Here is a 16,181-nt window from a genome sequence, read left to right on the forward strand (position 1 = left end):
AGATGCGTGCGTCTTTGCCCATGAAAGCGCATGCTCCAAAATATCTGTTAGTCTATGAGGTGCCACAGGACTTCCTGTTGTTTTGAAGGTACAGACTAACTCAGCTACCCCTCTGATAGATGTGTGAAAAAATCACAGAACTATGTGAAGGACTAATATCATGTACCTTTGATCATCTCATCCGTGCAATCCATCCATCTTCCCATCCTCCCTTGAACTTTTTTACATTCCATAAGCATTTTCAATGAGTTGTCACTATATATGAAATAAAATCAACCTGTCAGAGAAATATTTACTTGCTCCCCATTCAAATTATGTTTGGTCCTGTACTCCAGGGAAGAATATCACAAATTAACAGTCCAGTATCTCTCAGCCTCGTAGTGTTTCCTGCTTTTCTGTGTATGGTTGTCCTATCAAAAAAGAGGACAGTCCTGGGAGGGAGTGTATCTGTATCAGTTGTGTACCAACTCACAATGTATGAATGTACTATATATATTATCATAGAATCATATGGCTGGAAGGGACCTCAGGAGGTCATCTAGTCCAGCCCCTTGCTCCAAGCAGGATCAACCCCAACTAAGTCATCCCAGCCAGGACCTTGTCAAGCTGGGACTTAAAAACCTCTAGGGATGGAGAATCCACCACCTCAATAGGCAGCGCATTCCAGTGCTTCACCACCCTCCTGGTGGACTAGTTTTTCCTAATATCCAGCCTACACCTCTTCCTCTGCAACTTCAGACTATTGCTCCTTGTTCTGCCATCTGTTACCTCTGAGAACAGTTTCACACTATCCTCTTTAGAGCTCCCCTTCAGGAAGTTGAAGGCTGCTTAATATAAGGTGAATTGGTAGATAATATGGATCCACTCCCTCTCAAGGGTGTCTTCTTTTTTATACGGTAACCCTGTTTCTGTGGGATCCAATACTCTCTTCTACCCTTGCCCAAGCAAATGGATTGGAAAACTGTGACATGTAGATGCATAGAAAAGTTCTCTCATTTCACTGTTAGAGGATTTTCCAGCTTTCTCTGAGCCCAGAAACACTGAACTTAGGATAACTAATGTAACTGCAGTTTTAGTGAGAGTATGAAAAAAGCCACAATGATTTTTCCTGAAAGTCTCTTAAGCATTCTTACAATAACTTTTCCATGTGACCTAAGTATCACATACAGAGGATATGATAGATTGTAGCGTACAGATTTTATTGGCAAAAGTTAGGGATGACCTGCATAACTCATGTTGTCACTCCTGAGTAATGTGGCTTCCTCAGACTCATGCTGATAAAATATTTGTACTTCTCTAATATGTATTCTCTCTGTTACAGGAGGAGGGAGTTGTGGTGCTTGGTTGCCTAATATTTTTCCACTTAAAGGCCTTGTTCTTAGTTGTACATAACTGTTAGCATGTGGGCTGCTTGCTCAGTGCCTCAGGCTCAGTTTTCAAGTTTCAGAAAAAGTGGCCCAGCCATTTCCAAGAAAGAAGTTTGAGGAAAAGAGAGAGTTTTGCTCGTGGTCAAAGACTGTTTCTGAAGAGCCCTCATGCCTCTAGGGTAAAATTGTCAGAGTGATAGTCATGGGGCCTGGTGGGGCCGACAGCCACTGCAAGCCCCGGGGCAAGTTGGTGGGGGGGAGGCATCTCCCTGTCCCTGAAAGGGCCAGGGCCAAAAGCAGAAGGGTCGGGGCTTGGGGCCGTGTTGCTCAGACTGAAGCATAGGGTCCCCCCCCCAACACAAAGCCATACATTGCAGCAGAGCAGCGCTGCTGTGGCACTGCAAAGGGGCCCAGAGATCCAGTTACCACGACTGCTAAATTAGTAGTGGTGGCAAATGCCTGACCCTGTTCAACTGCTCCCTTTGCTCCCCACCTACAGTCAGGGGGCCTTGCTGTTCCTATGGAAACACACCCCAATTCAGTTCAGTTATAGCCCTTTAAAATCACCAGTTGTGTGTTGAGAGCTTTATAGAAGCCTGCTGCTAAAATCTCTGCACCTTCCCTGTGCACTGTCATGGCTTCCCCGCTCTCCACTGATTCAGCATTAGATGGGGTAGGAGCAGCAGCTGTCTCTTCCACTTAAGGGAAGGAAAGAGCTGGGAGAAAAGCACGAGGTCTCCTCTACCTTCTGACCACAGTGCTGTAGCCTTGACAACCTTCATAACTGAGCCAGGCTTCGGAACCCTGTGTTAACACGCAGGCAGGTGTCATTTCCCTATCTTGCAAGGGGGGCAACAGGAATCGTACAAGGTCACTTCAGAAGGAGTTGGGATCTGGCCTCTGTTACCAATATGGCAGAAGCACAGCACAGTAGATCAATGTGCTTGGCTCTGCTGTTTGTAGCCACAGGAACAAACTCCCATCTGGAGCTGGGAATAAACTCCTAGTATTCCTGTTACCCGCAAATAGTTAGGTCAGCCGCTGCAAAGCATGTACTATGTCTCCCTCTAGTGGCTGTTCCACATAGCTCGTAACAACCCTTTGTTGAAACAAAAAGCAGTCAAGTAGCACTTTAAAGACTAGCAAAATAGTTTATTAGGTGAGCTTTCTTGGGACAGACCCACTTCTTCAGACTTTGTTGCTATTAGTTACTCTCCTAGCTCAAGTTTTTGAAATCTGTGTTATGAAAATAAAGATCGTTGGTTCCAGCCTTACTGACAATTCATATGACAGTTAGTGTGGTGGGAGGGAGAGCTCAGTGGTTTGCGTATCGGGCTACTAAGCCCATGGTTGTGACTTTGATCCCTGAGAGGGCCATTTATGGATTTGGGGCAATTGGGTCCTGCTGTGAGCCCAGGGAGCTGGATTTGATGACCTTTGAAGGTCCTTTCCAGTTCTATGCAATAGGAATACCTCCATATATATATATTCAGTTCCCTTTTTAAAAATCCTAGAAATTTGCGTACACTAATTAGTTTAAAAGAACATTATGGTTGCATAGTCAAGCACTCAGTAGTTCAGAAATGACAGTATTCCATTTGCCTGTGGACTCTTTATTCAGCCCCCCTTGTGTGTGCTGTATGGTATAATCTAATTACATGGTCACATATTCTTTGTTCTACAAGGCAACTCCCTCATCCAGTAATCGGGATGGGGAGGGAATGAGGCAGGAGGCAGTAAGAAGAAGAAGGATAATCAGTTCTGGTGCTCCACTTGGGAAGGAACAATCAGTGTCACACATACAGAATGGGAAGAGACTGTCTAGGAACAACTACAGCAGAAAGGGATCTAGGGATTATAGTGGACCACAAGCTAAATATGAGTCAACAGATGTTGTTGCAAAAAACGCAAACATGATTCTGGGATGCATGAACAGGTGTGTTGTGAACAAGACACGAGAAGTCGTTCTTCCGCTCTACTCTGTGCTGGTTAGGCCTCAGCTGGAGTATTGCGTCCAGTTCTTGGCACCGCAGTTCAAAAAAGATGTGGAGAAACTAGAGAGGGTCCAGAAAAGAGCAACAAGAATGATTAAAGGTCTAGAGAATTTGACCTATGAAAAAAGGTTGAAAGAATTGGGCTTGTTTAGTTTGGAAAAGAGAAGATTGAGGGGAGACATGGTAGTGGTTTTCAGGTACCTAAAAGGGACTCATAAGGAGGAAGGAGAAAACTTGTTCTTCTTGGCCTCTGAGGATAGAACAAGAGGCAACTGGCTTAAACTGCAGCAAGGGAGGTTTAGGTTGGACATTAGGAAAAAGTTCCTAACTGCCAGGATGGTCAAACAGTGGAATAAATTGCCAAGGGAGTGATGATGTGCCAACCTACTCCGGGTCCCGTGGGTGCGTGTGGGGTTTGATACAGCGGGGGGAGTCGGGTGGCCCGGGACCGAACACCCCACTTTTATAGTAGCCTTATGTAGTGTAGCAGCAATATGTGATTCAGTGTATCTACTTTAAAACCTGGGTTTCCACAGTATTATGAGTACCAGGAACAATAACACTCTGATTGTGAACACCGCAATGCCCTGTGGCTGTTCTAAGTCCCAATAATTCTCTATACAGCCCCAGCTAGTCCAGCTAGTGGTATTTACCGATAGTGATTGATTCATTTTTTCGTAACTACAACTACTTAACACTTGTCTTATATATATTTATTTATTTGGCATAGGCTAAACACTAGGTTACATATAGCTGTATATAATTACATGTGACTTACCAATAACATCCAATGCTCCCACATCTCACCAACAACTACGTTACAGCGGCCCTTCAAGTTAGAGATACGGCTTGGTTGGGACCTTTCGTGGTGGTGATGTCCGGGTGATCAGGCCAGGATCTGCTGTCTGGACTGGAAGTTGGTAGCCTCCACCTAGTGTCCAGGAGCCCACACCCTTATTCCTGCTAAATCACCTTTTATACTGTTTCTTACTTGGGGATTCAATACCTGGCCAATTAAAGCGTTTGTTACCTAATTTGGGCTTTCTATCCTCCCGGCCTGTCAGAACATGTTACAAGATTTCCTCTGTCCTTGGTCTTTTTCTGAACCTCCCCTGGGACCCTCTGATGTTGTACAACCAAGATGTTCTCTTTGGGGGGCTTCCAGCTACTAGCCCCAGCTGTTCTCTTTGGGGACTTACTATCTGCTTGTCAGGATGTTCTCTTTGGGGACTCTCCAACTACTTGTCAACTTTCTGATTTCTTTCTCCTGGCCTGGCTTCAGACCTTCCCGCCATTGTATGATAGCATTCCAAGATGGAGTGTATGGTCATTCTGCCTTGCGAGTGAGGCCCGGCCACCAGGTGCTCGTGCTCCCACAGGGAGGTTGTGGAATCTCCATCGCTGGAGATATTTAAGAACAGGTTAGATAGATGTCTATCAGGGATGGTTTAGACAGTACTTGGTCCTGCCATTGGGGCAGGGGGCTGGACTCGATGGCCTCTCGAGGTCCCTTCCAGTCCTAGTGTTCTATGATTCTATGATTCTAGGTTTGGACCTGGAAGAGTAGGTTTTAACCCTGAATGTCGAAGACTTCACCTGCAGTGCTGGGAAAGACTAATTCATACCCACAAGGGATCATATTAAGATTATGGAGGTAATCTTTATTTCGGCATGTCCCTCTGGCTTGAATTTGCAATCCTAATATTCTTTTAATTTCCCCTGCACACACCCAATAGTCTCTCTATCTGCGTCTACACTAGCCAGCTATTTTGAAATAGCTGGCCCAACTTTGAAATAGCGCGCGGTGAGTCTATATGAGCCATGCGCTATTTCAAAGTTGAAATTGATGTAAGGTGGCAAGACGCTGAAATCACTGTTCCCAACAGAAGATGGGAATAGTGCCCTACTTTGACGTCCAATGTCAAAGTAGGGTGCGTGTAGACAATCCGCATCCCCCTATGTTGAAATAGCAGGGTCCTCCATGGTGGCCGAGAGCTGAGGGGTTGAGAGACGCTCTGTCCAGCCCCTGTGGGGCTCTATGGTTGCCATGTGCAGCAGCTCTTAAAGCTCCACGCCCCTGGATTTCCTGTGGCGGGAAGCTGAGAGCATGCAGGCAGCAGCACAGACACGTGCACACCCTGCACACCCTCCAGACACCCTGATCCACCACCCAGCACCCATGGCAGCCAACCAGCCCCCTGAGCACCCCCAGAAAACACCCCCCTGGGGGACCCAGGGCTCCCAGCCGTCCAGCCGGGGAGGAGAGGTGGTGGGGCCCCTCCTGGTCAGACGCTGAGATCCAGGACCTGCTGGGGCTTTGGGGCAAGGAGGAGGTGCTCCAGGTAATGGGGAGCAAGCGGCGGAACACAGACGCATTCTCCCAGCTGGCTGAGGGCCTGGCTGCCTAGGGTCACCCTGTCTGCACTCCTGACTGTGTCAGGAGTAAAGTCAAGGAGCTGCGGCAGGGTTACACCCCAGCCTGGGACATGGCCAGCTGGTCTGGGGCCACCCCCACCCTTGCCCCTTTTACCGGGAGCTCAGGGAGATACTGGGCCCCAAGTACACCTCCTTCCCCCCCTGGCCACCCTTGACACCTCAGCCGAGGAGCCCCAGCAGGTCCCGGAGCCTGAGTCCAGCCTGGAGACCAGCCCTGCACCACAGGAGCCCCCAGAGGAGTCCACCACTGGGACAGCGGAGGAGGAGGAGGGCTCCAGCGATGAGGGGGCTCCTGATTGACCTCCCCTCCCACAGCTCCAGCAGGGCGTCTGCCCAACGGGTGTCCCCCGACCATGGGAGCAGACCATCAGGTATGTAGCCCAGGCACACACCCCCGGGTTAAAGGGCAGGGGCAAGGGACACGACCAGGGCCCACCCCCACACCCAGCTGACTGCAGCCCACCACGGCCCAGCCAGACCATGGCCCTGGGACAGCAGTGGTACGGCTCCCAGAGCCCGTCAGCGCCTGCTCCCCAGGACAGCACCATGCCCCATCCCTGGGGGTAGGAGGGAGCAGAACCCCTGAAGGGGGTCACCCACGGGGACACTACACCCATCATCTTGGGGGACAAGAGATGGGGACCCAGCAGTGGAGGGTTGGGGGGCATGGATCACAGGTCAGAGCCCAGACTAACAGATGTGTTCACTCTCCCTGCTCTTTTCTGCAGCCGCACCATCTGAGGGCCACAACAGCATGGGCTCTGTGTCCGTCATGCTGGACAGCCCACCTGGGACGTTGCGCCATGGCAGCCAGGTGACAGAGCAGGGACCAGCCCCGGGACAAGCCTGCCACCACCAAAGCCAGCCGAAGGCGTCTGCTGACCCCCAGGTCCTCGCCACCCTCCGGCACCAGGTGCAGGTTGCAGGAGCAGGTGCTGGCCTGGTGCCAGAAGGCCTGGGGGTCCTTCATGTGGACCTTCGATCGGATCAGTGGGATCCTGGAGCGGATTGCTGAGTGGATGCCACCCCCACACTGCTCCAGCCACTGTCCCTCCCAGCCACCTCCACCTGCCCTGGAGCCTGCCGAGGAGAAGGACCACAGGGTTCAGGAGCTGGCCCGGCCATACCTGCCAGTCCTCCTGGCCCCCACCTGGCCTCGACGGGGCCTCCGGCCCAGGCATGGGTCACGCCCCCCAAGCGGGTGCTGGACAGTAGGGAAGGGGGCCAAGGCCCCCCTCCTTTGTACAAAGTTCCCCCCCATTGTACAAAGTTCCCCTCTCATTGTACATAGTTGTCGTGTCCCACCCTCCCTTTAGTAGCTGTCCCTCCCCCCAATGTACATAGTTCCCCCTTCCTGTTTAAAAATATTCATCGTCTTTGGTGGTTTCAATAATGTTTGGGTTTGTTTTTAAAACAAAAACGTGTGTCGTGTGCTCTCAGGGCGCAGTAGTGTGGGTGTGGGGGCAGTAGTGTGTTGTGGGTGGGGGGGCAGTGAGTGACCCACCAAGATGGCCCCCCTGGTGCTCACCCCACAGCCTGGTCAAAATGGGCCCATCTGTGGGATGTAGGTCCCCGCCTCCAGCCGGCGGCAGACCTGAGTTCCTAAAAACGTGGGCGTCGTGGGTGCTGCCAGGCCAGCCAACATATATGTCCTGGAAGCAGCTCCGGCTGTCCACCATGGCCCGGTTTCTCGACGGTGAGGGCACACCTCATAGGGGTGTGCGGGTGCCGCAGGGCAGGGGTGAGCCACTGGCAGAGCTCGAGGAATGTCTGCCAGCTGATCCGGAAATTCTGGAGCCAGTGGTTGTCATCCCACTCCTCGAGGACCAGGCGATCCCACCACTCTGGTGGGGTGGGGGGACTGGGAGGGCCCCATGATGGTCTGGGGCAGCTCCTTCATCTTCCAGGAGGTGCTGGGCAGCCTCCTCCGCAGCGCCGAGCAGGACGGTCCCTGCCTTGGATATGGTCCTGAGGGTTTCTGGCAGCTTCTGCTGCTGCAGCTGGGGGTCCATGCTGCATGCATGGGGTCTGCAACCTGTTGTCGACTCTGCGGACCTCGTGCTGTGCAGGCTGAATGTGTCTGGGAGGGGCCCTTTAAGGCAGTGACTTGCTGTAGCCCTGGAAGGACTAGTCCACCCTGTGACCCTGTCCGCAGGCTTTCCTAGTCCCCTTATTCTGATCAGGGCTGCTTTTGTGTGTTGACGCTCCCCTGCGGGACCCATTTCGATGTAGCGCTTTCCTATGTTGACTTTGAATGTCAACGGCACCGGCCCCGAAGGATGTGTGGATGCAACGCATCAAAATAGCTTATTTCAATTTCGCTAAGTCAAAATAAGCTATTTCAATGTAGCGTCTCAGTGTAGACGTAGCTTCTGTGTGTTCTACACATCCACTCAGTAGTTGTAGTAGTAGAAGTATGGTTTGCCTGTTCATTGTAGGTTGTCTAATTATACTGAATTGAAATCCCGCAGGCTAGAGAAGATGTAATCCACATGCTGAAGACAGAGAAAACCAAGCCTGAAGTTTTAGAGGCCCACTATGGATCTGCAGCTCCAGAGAACGTGCTGCGATTGTTGCACAGGGACGCCATCCTTGCCAAAGAAAAATCTGTAGGGGAAGATGTCTATGAGAAACCCATTTCAGAGGTAATAACTTATCCAGTTTGCTATGAAAGGAGTGAGTCATGATGAATAGACAATGACTGTTTACATTTTAGACAGAAGAACTGAATGCAGTGTCCACTTCTCATGAGTACAGAAAGAATTGAAGGGAAGATGAAAATTTCCTTGTTACCATCAAAACATGTTCCCCCTGGTGACAGCATTGGCTTAGAATGCAAAAACTACCCCTCTTGTGTTCCTTAGGGGATTTTCCTTACCTTCCTTGCTCCCCTAAGTAGTGAAATGGAGCAGTTAAGCCAGGGGGTCAGCATCTCCAGCACAAGTGCCATTTTCATGGACATGCAAGGAGGGTGCTCAGCACCCCCTCTCCAAAGCCATGCCATCTGTAGATTAGCAAAAGACCAGCTAATGCTACCAACCACCACCTAATGGTAAAGCTCTGCATCGTAATTTATTCATTAAGGAAGCTGTTGTAAATAGGACTATTAGTGACTTTTAAAAGTATCACTGGCATTTGGACCATACATAGATCAAAAGGTCAAATGTCAGCAATCCACCTCAGAAAGGTTGCTGACTCCTAAGTTAAGCAAACCATCCCAGGCTGGTGAATGCTTCCATTTCCGCTCTGCATTTTAAATTCCTTTTCCTTAATAGGTAAAATCAGTCTCATAGGAAGCAAAGTCAGGCTCTAAGCAAGACCTATAGTATTTGATCCTTGGTTTGAAATCTATGGAGCTATACCAGTGTACAATAGGTAGGAGATGAGAAAAAGGCCCTAAAACCTAATGGGTGAACACTGAGTACAGGGCACATTCTTAAGGTTAAAAAGGCCATATCTGAGACCAGTTATTAAGATAAAGGGTAGTTAGTATCCCTAGGGTGTTAATTAATCTTGACTACTCTTTCAAAATAGTTTGGTAATAATGGGGCAATAGTTACGGTAATAATGGCACAGTAGTGTAACAGCAGACTGTATCAGATGGCATCTTTTCAGAAGTTAGAGTACGTAAAGGGATCAAATGATTTCAACATGCCTGAGTGACTGGTTGTTAAAAATGTAAAGAAGGGTCAAGTTACATTATAAACAAACCTTATATGGCTTCTGAGATCTCGCCATACACAAGATACCCAGTGCAAATTATGAGGCAAGGATTTCATAAGAATTGGGCAAAAGCCTCGTGTTAATTCATGCCAACATTTGTTTCACATTTGGAGTAAAATTAATCCACAGAGCACCCAAGAATCTTAGGATTCATGCAGCCACTCTATCGCTTAGTATGAGAATAAAAGAAGCTGATGAATTCTACCCACATGTCAGAAAAATAGCACTGATAACTGCCTGCCAAAGAAGTATAAAATGCCACAGGGTACATACTGTTTTTCAAGGACTCTCTGGTTAGAACACATTATAATTTATATTAATTGTGTCTATTGAACAACAATTTAAAATACACTGTGTACTTTTAACGTGACATCTTCTGGAATATTTGTAGTGCTGGTAAGCAGGGAAAATAGATTGTAGCATTCAGGAGGATACATTAAATATCACTTTAAACAGTGCTAAAAGAGCTTAACAAGACTCTTGTAGTAGGTGGCAAGGACATTATGTCCATGGAGTCTCTCAGTTTGGGAGGGACTTTGTTCCTGTAAAACTTTCACATCAAGGAGTTTATTAGAAGAGCGTTGTTATAAAATACTGCAGTTTCAGTATTTTCTGGCTTTAGAAGGTTCATCACCCAAATGAGAACGTGGCTGATGCCAGGGTACCTCTCCTTTGTGACGTTTAATGAACAACTCAGACTAACCGATTTATCATCTACAATTGTTTCAAAACAGCAGCAATCCTGTTCTCATCTTTCCTTCAGCTCACACAGGGATATCCTAAAATAGCAACTGGCTTGGCCAGTCCTGGCTACATGAGATATGATTGCTGTGATGGATAGGCTGAGTGTGGTCAGGGCAAGCCCTGGTGGTATTTTTGTCTGAAACACATAAACAGAAAGGTACCACGTGGGTCTAGGTGAGTGGGATGCCTGTTACAAGCTAAAGGAGAATTCAGATTCGATTGACCTCTCCCCAGCAAAACACCGAAGGTAGCAGTATGAATAGCGATGTTTGGTAGTGCTGCATCCCAGCTACTTTTGACACATGTACCTGAAAATAATGCTGGAATAATAATAATAATAATAATAATTAATAATAAAGTTTCTCATAAAGTAATGAGAGAAATTGTAAAAGAAATGGGAGACAAAGTCTAAAATGAACAGTAACCAGAAAAATAATATAATAAGAATCCATTCTGACTCTAATATGGATTTTATTTTTCATCAGTCGGATGAATGGCAGCTTTGACTATCTATACATGTCACCGATGGGCAGTCCAATTTTCAGCTTCAGAGCTGTAACTTCAGAGCCAATCCCCAGGCTTAGGTAGCTAAATTCCAAATTAGATGTTTGAATGAAGGATTTAGGTGTCTAACATTAAGCGTTGCATTTGGTACCTAGGGTCCACCCTCTGTTGTATTGATGGGTGCCTTCAACTGCCATTGGCTTCAACAGACCTGAGGACATGTTACCTGATAGAAGCTGTGGAACAACTTTTCAGTTCAGGGTCCTAAAAGATCATTGTCTCAGACCTGCCTTCCTTGAGGCACCGAGACCCCTCAATTCCTCTTCCAGTCAGTAGGCATGGAGGGTGCTCAGCATCAGGTTGAAGGCAGCCCTCAGTAATCATAGAATCATAGAACATAGAATCATAGAACACTAGGACTGGAAGGGACCTTGAGAGACCATCAAGTCCAGCCCCCTGCCCCAACGGCAGGACCAAGTACTATCTAAACCATCACTGATAGACATCTATCTAACCTGTTCTTAAATATCTCCAGTGATGGAGATTCAACAACCTCCCTTGGCAATTTATTCCACTGTTTGACCACCCTGACAGTTAGGAACTTTTTCCTAATGTCCAACCTAAACCTCCCTTGCTGCAGTTTAAACCCGCTGCCTCTTGTTCTATCCTCAGAGGCCAAGAAGAACAAGTTTTCACCTTCCTCCTTATGACTCCCTTTTAGATACCTGAAAACCACTATCATGTCGCCCCTCAATCTTCTCTTTTCCAAACCAAACAAGCCCATACAAAGTACTATTAAAGTATTATTTAAGAAGGTGTCAGATTCTGTTCTTCATCTATTGGGAAGCTATGGAAATGTTTCCTATAAGTGTACTATATAAAGAAATCATTCTTTTCACAGAACAGTTACACTGGTTCCTAGTTGCTGCCTTATGTATAACCCAAGACATAAAATTACTGAACTGGCATCTACCAAATGTAGTTTCTTCAGTTAGTTAATCAGCCAGCGTAAGTGAATGAGACCTTTCAAACAGTCCATTCTCCTTTTCAAACAATCCAGCTGGACAGACTAGAAGAAAAGCAGAAAGAGACATATCGACGCATGTTGGAACAGCTGCTCTTGGCAGAGAAGTGCCATCGGCGCACAGTTTATGAGCTGGAAAACGAGAAGCATAAACATACAGATTACATGAACAAGAGTGATGACTTTACCAACCTCTTGGAGCAGGAGCGTGAGAGGTGAGCATTTGAAATACTGTGCAGCATATCCTCATTATCCTGACACTTAGTCAGTTAATAAGTGAATGTTTTATGACACATACAAACTTTTTGTGAAATGCCAGTATGATCGCATTTTACTACAGGTTGAACCTCTCAAGTGCAGCACTCCATTGTCCAGCAAAATCCATGGTCTGGCATGATTTTCGTTAGTCAGATGTCTGCTTATCATGGGTGTAGCCAAGTTTACCATGGCCCCATAAAGTTTGTTTATATCTGCCAGTCCTGGCTGTTATTTAGCTCTAGTTCACCCATAAATATCTTCTAAGAGCCCAGTAAGCGGTGGCAGTGTTGGTAATGCTGGTAGACAATATTGACTTTCCATCGTTTGGCAAATTCTCTCGTTCAGCACCGGTCAGGTTCTGAGGGTGCCAGATAAGAGAGGCTCAATCTTTAGCAATGTTTTTCAGGTCTACAGCTGAGCAGTTCTACCAGATGTTATTTTGAGTATTTAATTGACTTTTAAAATTAATTTGCTTTGGTCACATCCCTGCCCAATTTGTGTTCATCTGGAAACTTTTGAGTGATCCAGTTTTATTTCCATTGTCTGGCATGTTGAAGTAGGTGAATATGAAGCGGTAGGCTTTCTATGGAAGGGAACTTGGTTTCTAATTAAACTATACTTTAGAGTAGGGTTGTCCATCTTGCTTGGACATGTTCCTGGAGGTTTCATCACATTACATAATCTTTAATTAAATTAGATTCCAGGACAGTCCTGGAGGGTTGGCAGTCCTACTTTAGATTCTTAGCACAGAAGTGAGGAGACATTGATTGTACTCTTCCCATTCAGGGTTGAGAATTCACAATTCTTTGAAGAGCAAGTCTTCAGGCAAGGTGTGTGTGTATCCCAGGAAGAAAAGTATTCTAAAAATTCCCTAGACCTGCCTATCTGCTGCTACAGATGTGTCATAGATATTCCAAAAAAGAAAAATGCCAGATTCACTGAATACATTATTTATTATCTGTTTCCTTGCTGAAGTTCAAGACCATCTTTAGCTAGATGACACATGAAGCTAAAAATTCTGTGATGCCTTGGCTGTATTGCTGAGCTGATAGACAAACTTCAAAGAGCACAAACACTACTACATCTCACACAATTATGTGAAAGGTGGTCACCTGCCCAGCGTATCATGAATTATGTTGGCTTGTTTTTCCAGTTAAGGAGTATGACAATTGCCACATTTTGTGCTTGCATATATATTACTTATATATATGCTGAATATTGATATGTGTAGGGATACACATGCCCAGAGTACACAAATAACGGTTCCCATTAAAGGCCATTGAAGTTAATTGGAAGCTACCCATTGTTGTCTGTGATCTTTGGATCAGGACTTTAGCACTTTTGAAGTACATATAATAATAATAATATATTATGCAAGTGTTGCAGTATTATCTAATTTTACTTTCTACAAATCCCCAAGCTCGTTCATTGTGTTTTCTAAAAACCATGATTTTGCACATTTTTGAAGTCTCTGTTCCACTAGAGACAGTAAGAACATAAGAACATAAGAACATAAGAATGGCCATACTGGGTCAGACCAAAGGTCCATCAAGCCCAGCATCCCATCTGCCGACGGTGGCCAATGCCAGGTGCCCCAGAGAAGGAGAACAGAAGACAAGTGATTTATCTCCTGCCATCCATCTCCTGCCCTTGTTATGAAGGCTAGGGCACCATACTTTATCCCTGGCTAATAGCCATTTATGGACCTGACCTGCAAAAATTTATCAAGCTCTTTTTTAAACCCTAAGAGAGTCCTGGCCTTCACAGCCTCCTCGGGCAAGGAGTTCCACAGGTTGACTGTGCGCTGTGTGAAGAAAAATTTCCTTTTATTAGTTTTGAACCTACTACCCATCAATTTCATTTGGTGTCCCCTAGTTCTTGTATTATGGGAAAAGGTAAATAATTTTTCTATATTCACTTTCTCCACACCATTCATGATTTTATATACCTCTATCATATCGCCCCTCAATCGCCTCTTTTCCAAACTGAAAAGTCCCAGTCTCTCTAGCCTCTCCCCATATGGGACCCTTTCCAAGCCCCTAATCATCTTAGTCGCCCTTTTCTGAACCTTTTCTAATGCCAATATATCTTTTTTGAGGTGAGGAGACCACATCTGCACGCAGTACTCGAGATGTGGGCGTACCATAGTTTTATATAGGGGAAGTATGATATCTTTTGTCTTATTATCGATCCCTTTTTTAATAATTCCTAACATCCTATTTGCCTTACTAACTGCCGCTGCACACTGCGTGGATGTCTTCAGAGAACTATCCACTATAACTCCAAGATCCCTTTCCTGATCTGTCGTAGCTAAATTTGACCCCATCATGTAGTACGTGTAATTTGGGTTATTTTTTCCAACATGCATTACCTTACACTTACCCACATTAAATTTCATTTGCCATTTTGCTGCCCACTCACTCAGTTTGCTGAGATCTTTTTGTAGTTCTTCACAATCCCTTTTGCTTTTGACTGTCCTGAACAACTTGGTGTCATCTGCAAACTTTGCCACCTCACTGCTTACCTCATTTTCTAGATCATTGATGAACAAGTTGAACAGGATCGGTCCCAGGACTGAGCCCTGGGGAACACCACTAGTTACCCCCCTCCATTGTGAAAATTTACCATTTATTCCAACCCTTTGTTTTCTGTCTTTTAACCAATTCCCGATCCATGAAAGGACCTTTCCTCCTATCCCATGACCACCTAATTTACATAAAAGCCTTTGGTGTGGGACCGTGTCAAAGGCTTTCTGGAAATCTAGGTATATTATGTCCACTGGGTGCCCCTTGTCCGCATGTTTATTAACCCCTTCAAAGAATTCTAATAGATTAGACAGACACGACTTCCCTCTGCAGAAACCATGCTGACTTTTGCCCAACAATTCGTGCTCTTCTATGTGCCTTGCAATTTTACTCTTTACTAGTGTTTCTACTAATTTACCTGGTACTGATGTTAAACTTATCGGTCTATAATTGCCAGGATCTCCTCTAGAGCCTTTTTTAAATATTGGTGTTATATTGGCCGTCTTCCAGTCATTTGGTACCAAAGTGGATTTAAAGGATAGGTTACAAACCACTGTTAATAACTCCGCAATTTCACATTTGAGTTCTTTCAGAACCCTTGGGTGAATGCCATCTGGTCCTGGAGACTTGTTACTATTCAGCTTATCAATTAATTCCAAAACCTCCTCTAATGTCACTTCAATCTGAGTGAGTTCCTCAGATTTGTCGCCTAAAAAGGCTGGCTCAGATTTAGGAACCTCTGTATCATCTTCAGCCGTGAAGACTGAAGCAAAGAAATCATTTAATCGCTCCGCAATGGCACTGTCTTCCTTGATCGCTCCTTTTATATCTTTATCATCCAAGGGCCCCACTGCTTTTTTAGCAGGCTTCCTGCTTCTAATGTATTTAAAAAACATTTTACTATTGTTTTTTGAATTTTTGGCTAGCTGTTCCTCAAACTCTTTTTTGGCTTTTCTTACTACATTATGACAGTTAATTTGGGAGTGTTTATGTTCCTTTCTATTTTCCTCACTAGGATTTGACTTCCACTTTTTAAAAGCTGCCCTTTTCTCTCTCACTGCCTTTTTAACATGGCTGTTTAGCCATGGTGGTTCTTTGTTAGGTCTCTTACTGTGTTTTTTTATTTGGGGTATACATTTAAGTTGGGCCTCTAGTATGGTGTCTTTAAACAGTTTCCATGCAGCTTCCAGGGATTTTAGTTTAATTACTCTACCTTTTAGTTTCTGTTTGACTAGCTTCCTCATTTTAGTGTAATTCCCCTTTTTGAAATTAAATGCCAGAGTGTTTGACCGCTGCGGTGTTCTTCCCAACACAGGAATATTAAAAGTTATTATATTGTGGTCACTATTTCCAAGCGGTCCAGTAACAGTTACCTCTTGGACCAGATCCTGCGTTCCAGTCAAGACTAGATCGAGAATCGACTCTCCCCTTGTGGGTTCCTGTACTAGCTGCTCCAAGAAGCAGTCATTTAAGGCATCAAGAAATTTAATCTCTGAATCCCGTCCTGAGGTGACATGCACCCAATCAATATGGGGATAATTGAAATCTCCTATTATTACTGTGTTTTTTATTTTGATAGCCATTTGAATGGCCATTTCGAAGTTTG

The 16,181-nt window shown here is 45.7% G+C and overlaps 1 protein-coding gene across 3 annotated transcripts in view; it reads left to right on the forward strand.

Annotated features, from left to right (window-relative positions):
* FILIP1 (filamin A interacting protein 1) overlaps nt 1–16,181 on the forward strand; it is a 153,573-nt gene that overhangs the window by 80,707 nt on the left and 56,685 nt on the right. For all 3 annotated transcript variants that reach the window (XM_074991003.1, XM_074991004.1, XM_074991005.1), the window contains 2 exons: nt 8,269–8,442; nt 11,829–12,007. In XM_074991003.1, coding sequence (XP_074847104.1) covers nt 8,269–8,442; nt 11,829–12,007 — 353 coding nt within the window. The remainder of the gene's footprint in view (nt 1–8,268; nt 8,443–11,828; nt 12,008–16,181) is intronic.

The sequence above is a fragment of the Carettochelys insculpta genome, chromosome 3 (assembly GCF_033958435.1).
Source record: "Carettochelys insculpta isolate YL-2023 chromosome 3, ASM3395843v1, whole genome shotgun sequence".
NCBI lineage: Eukaryota > Metazoa > Chordata > Testudines > Carettochelyidae > Carettochelys > Carettochelys insculpta.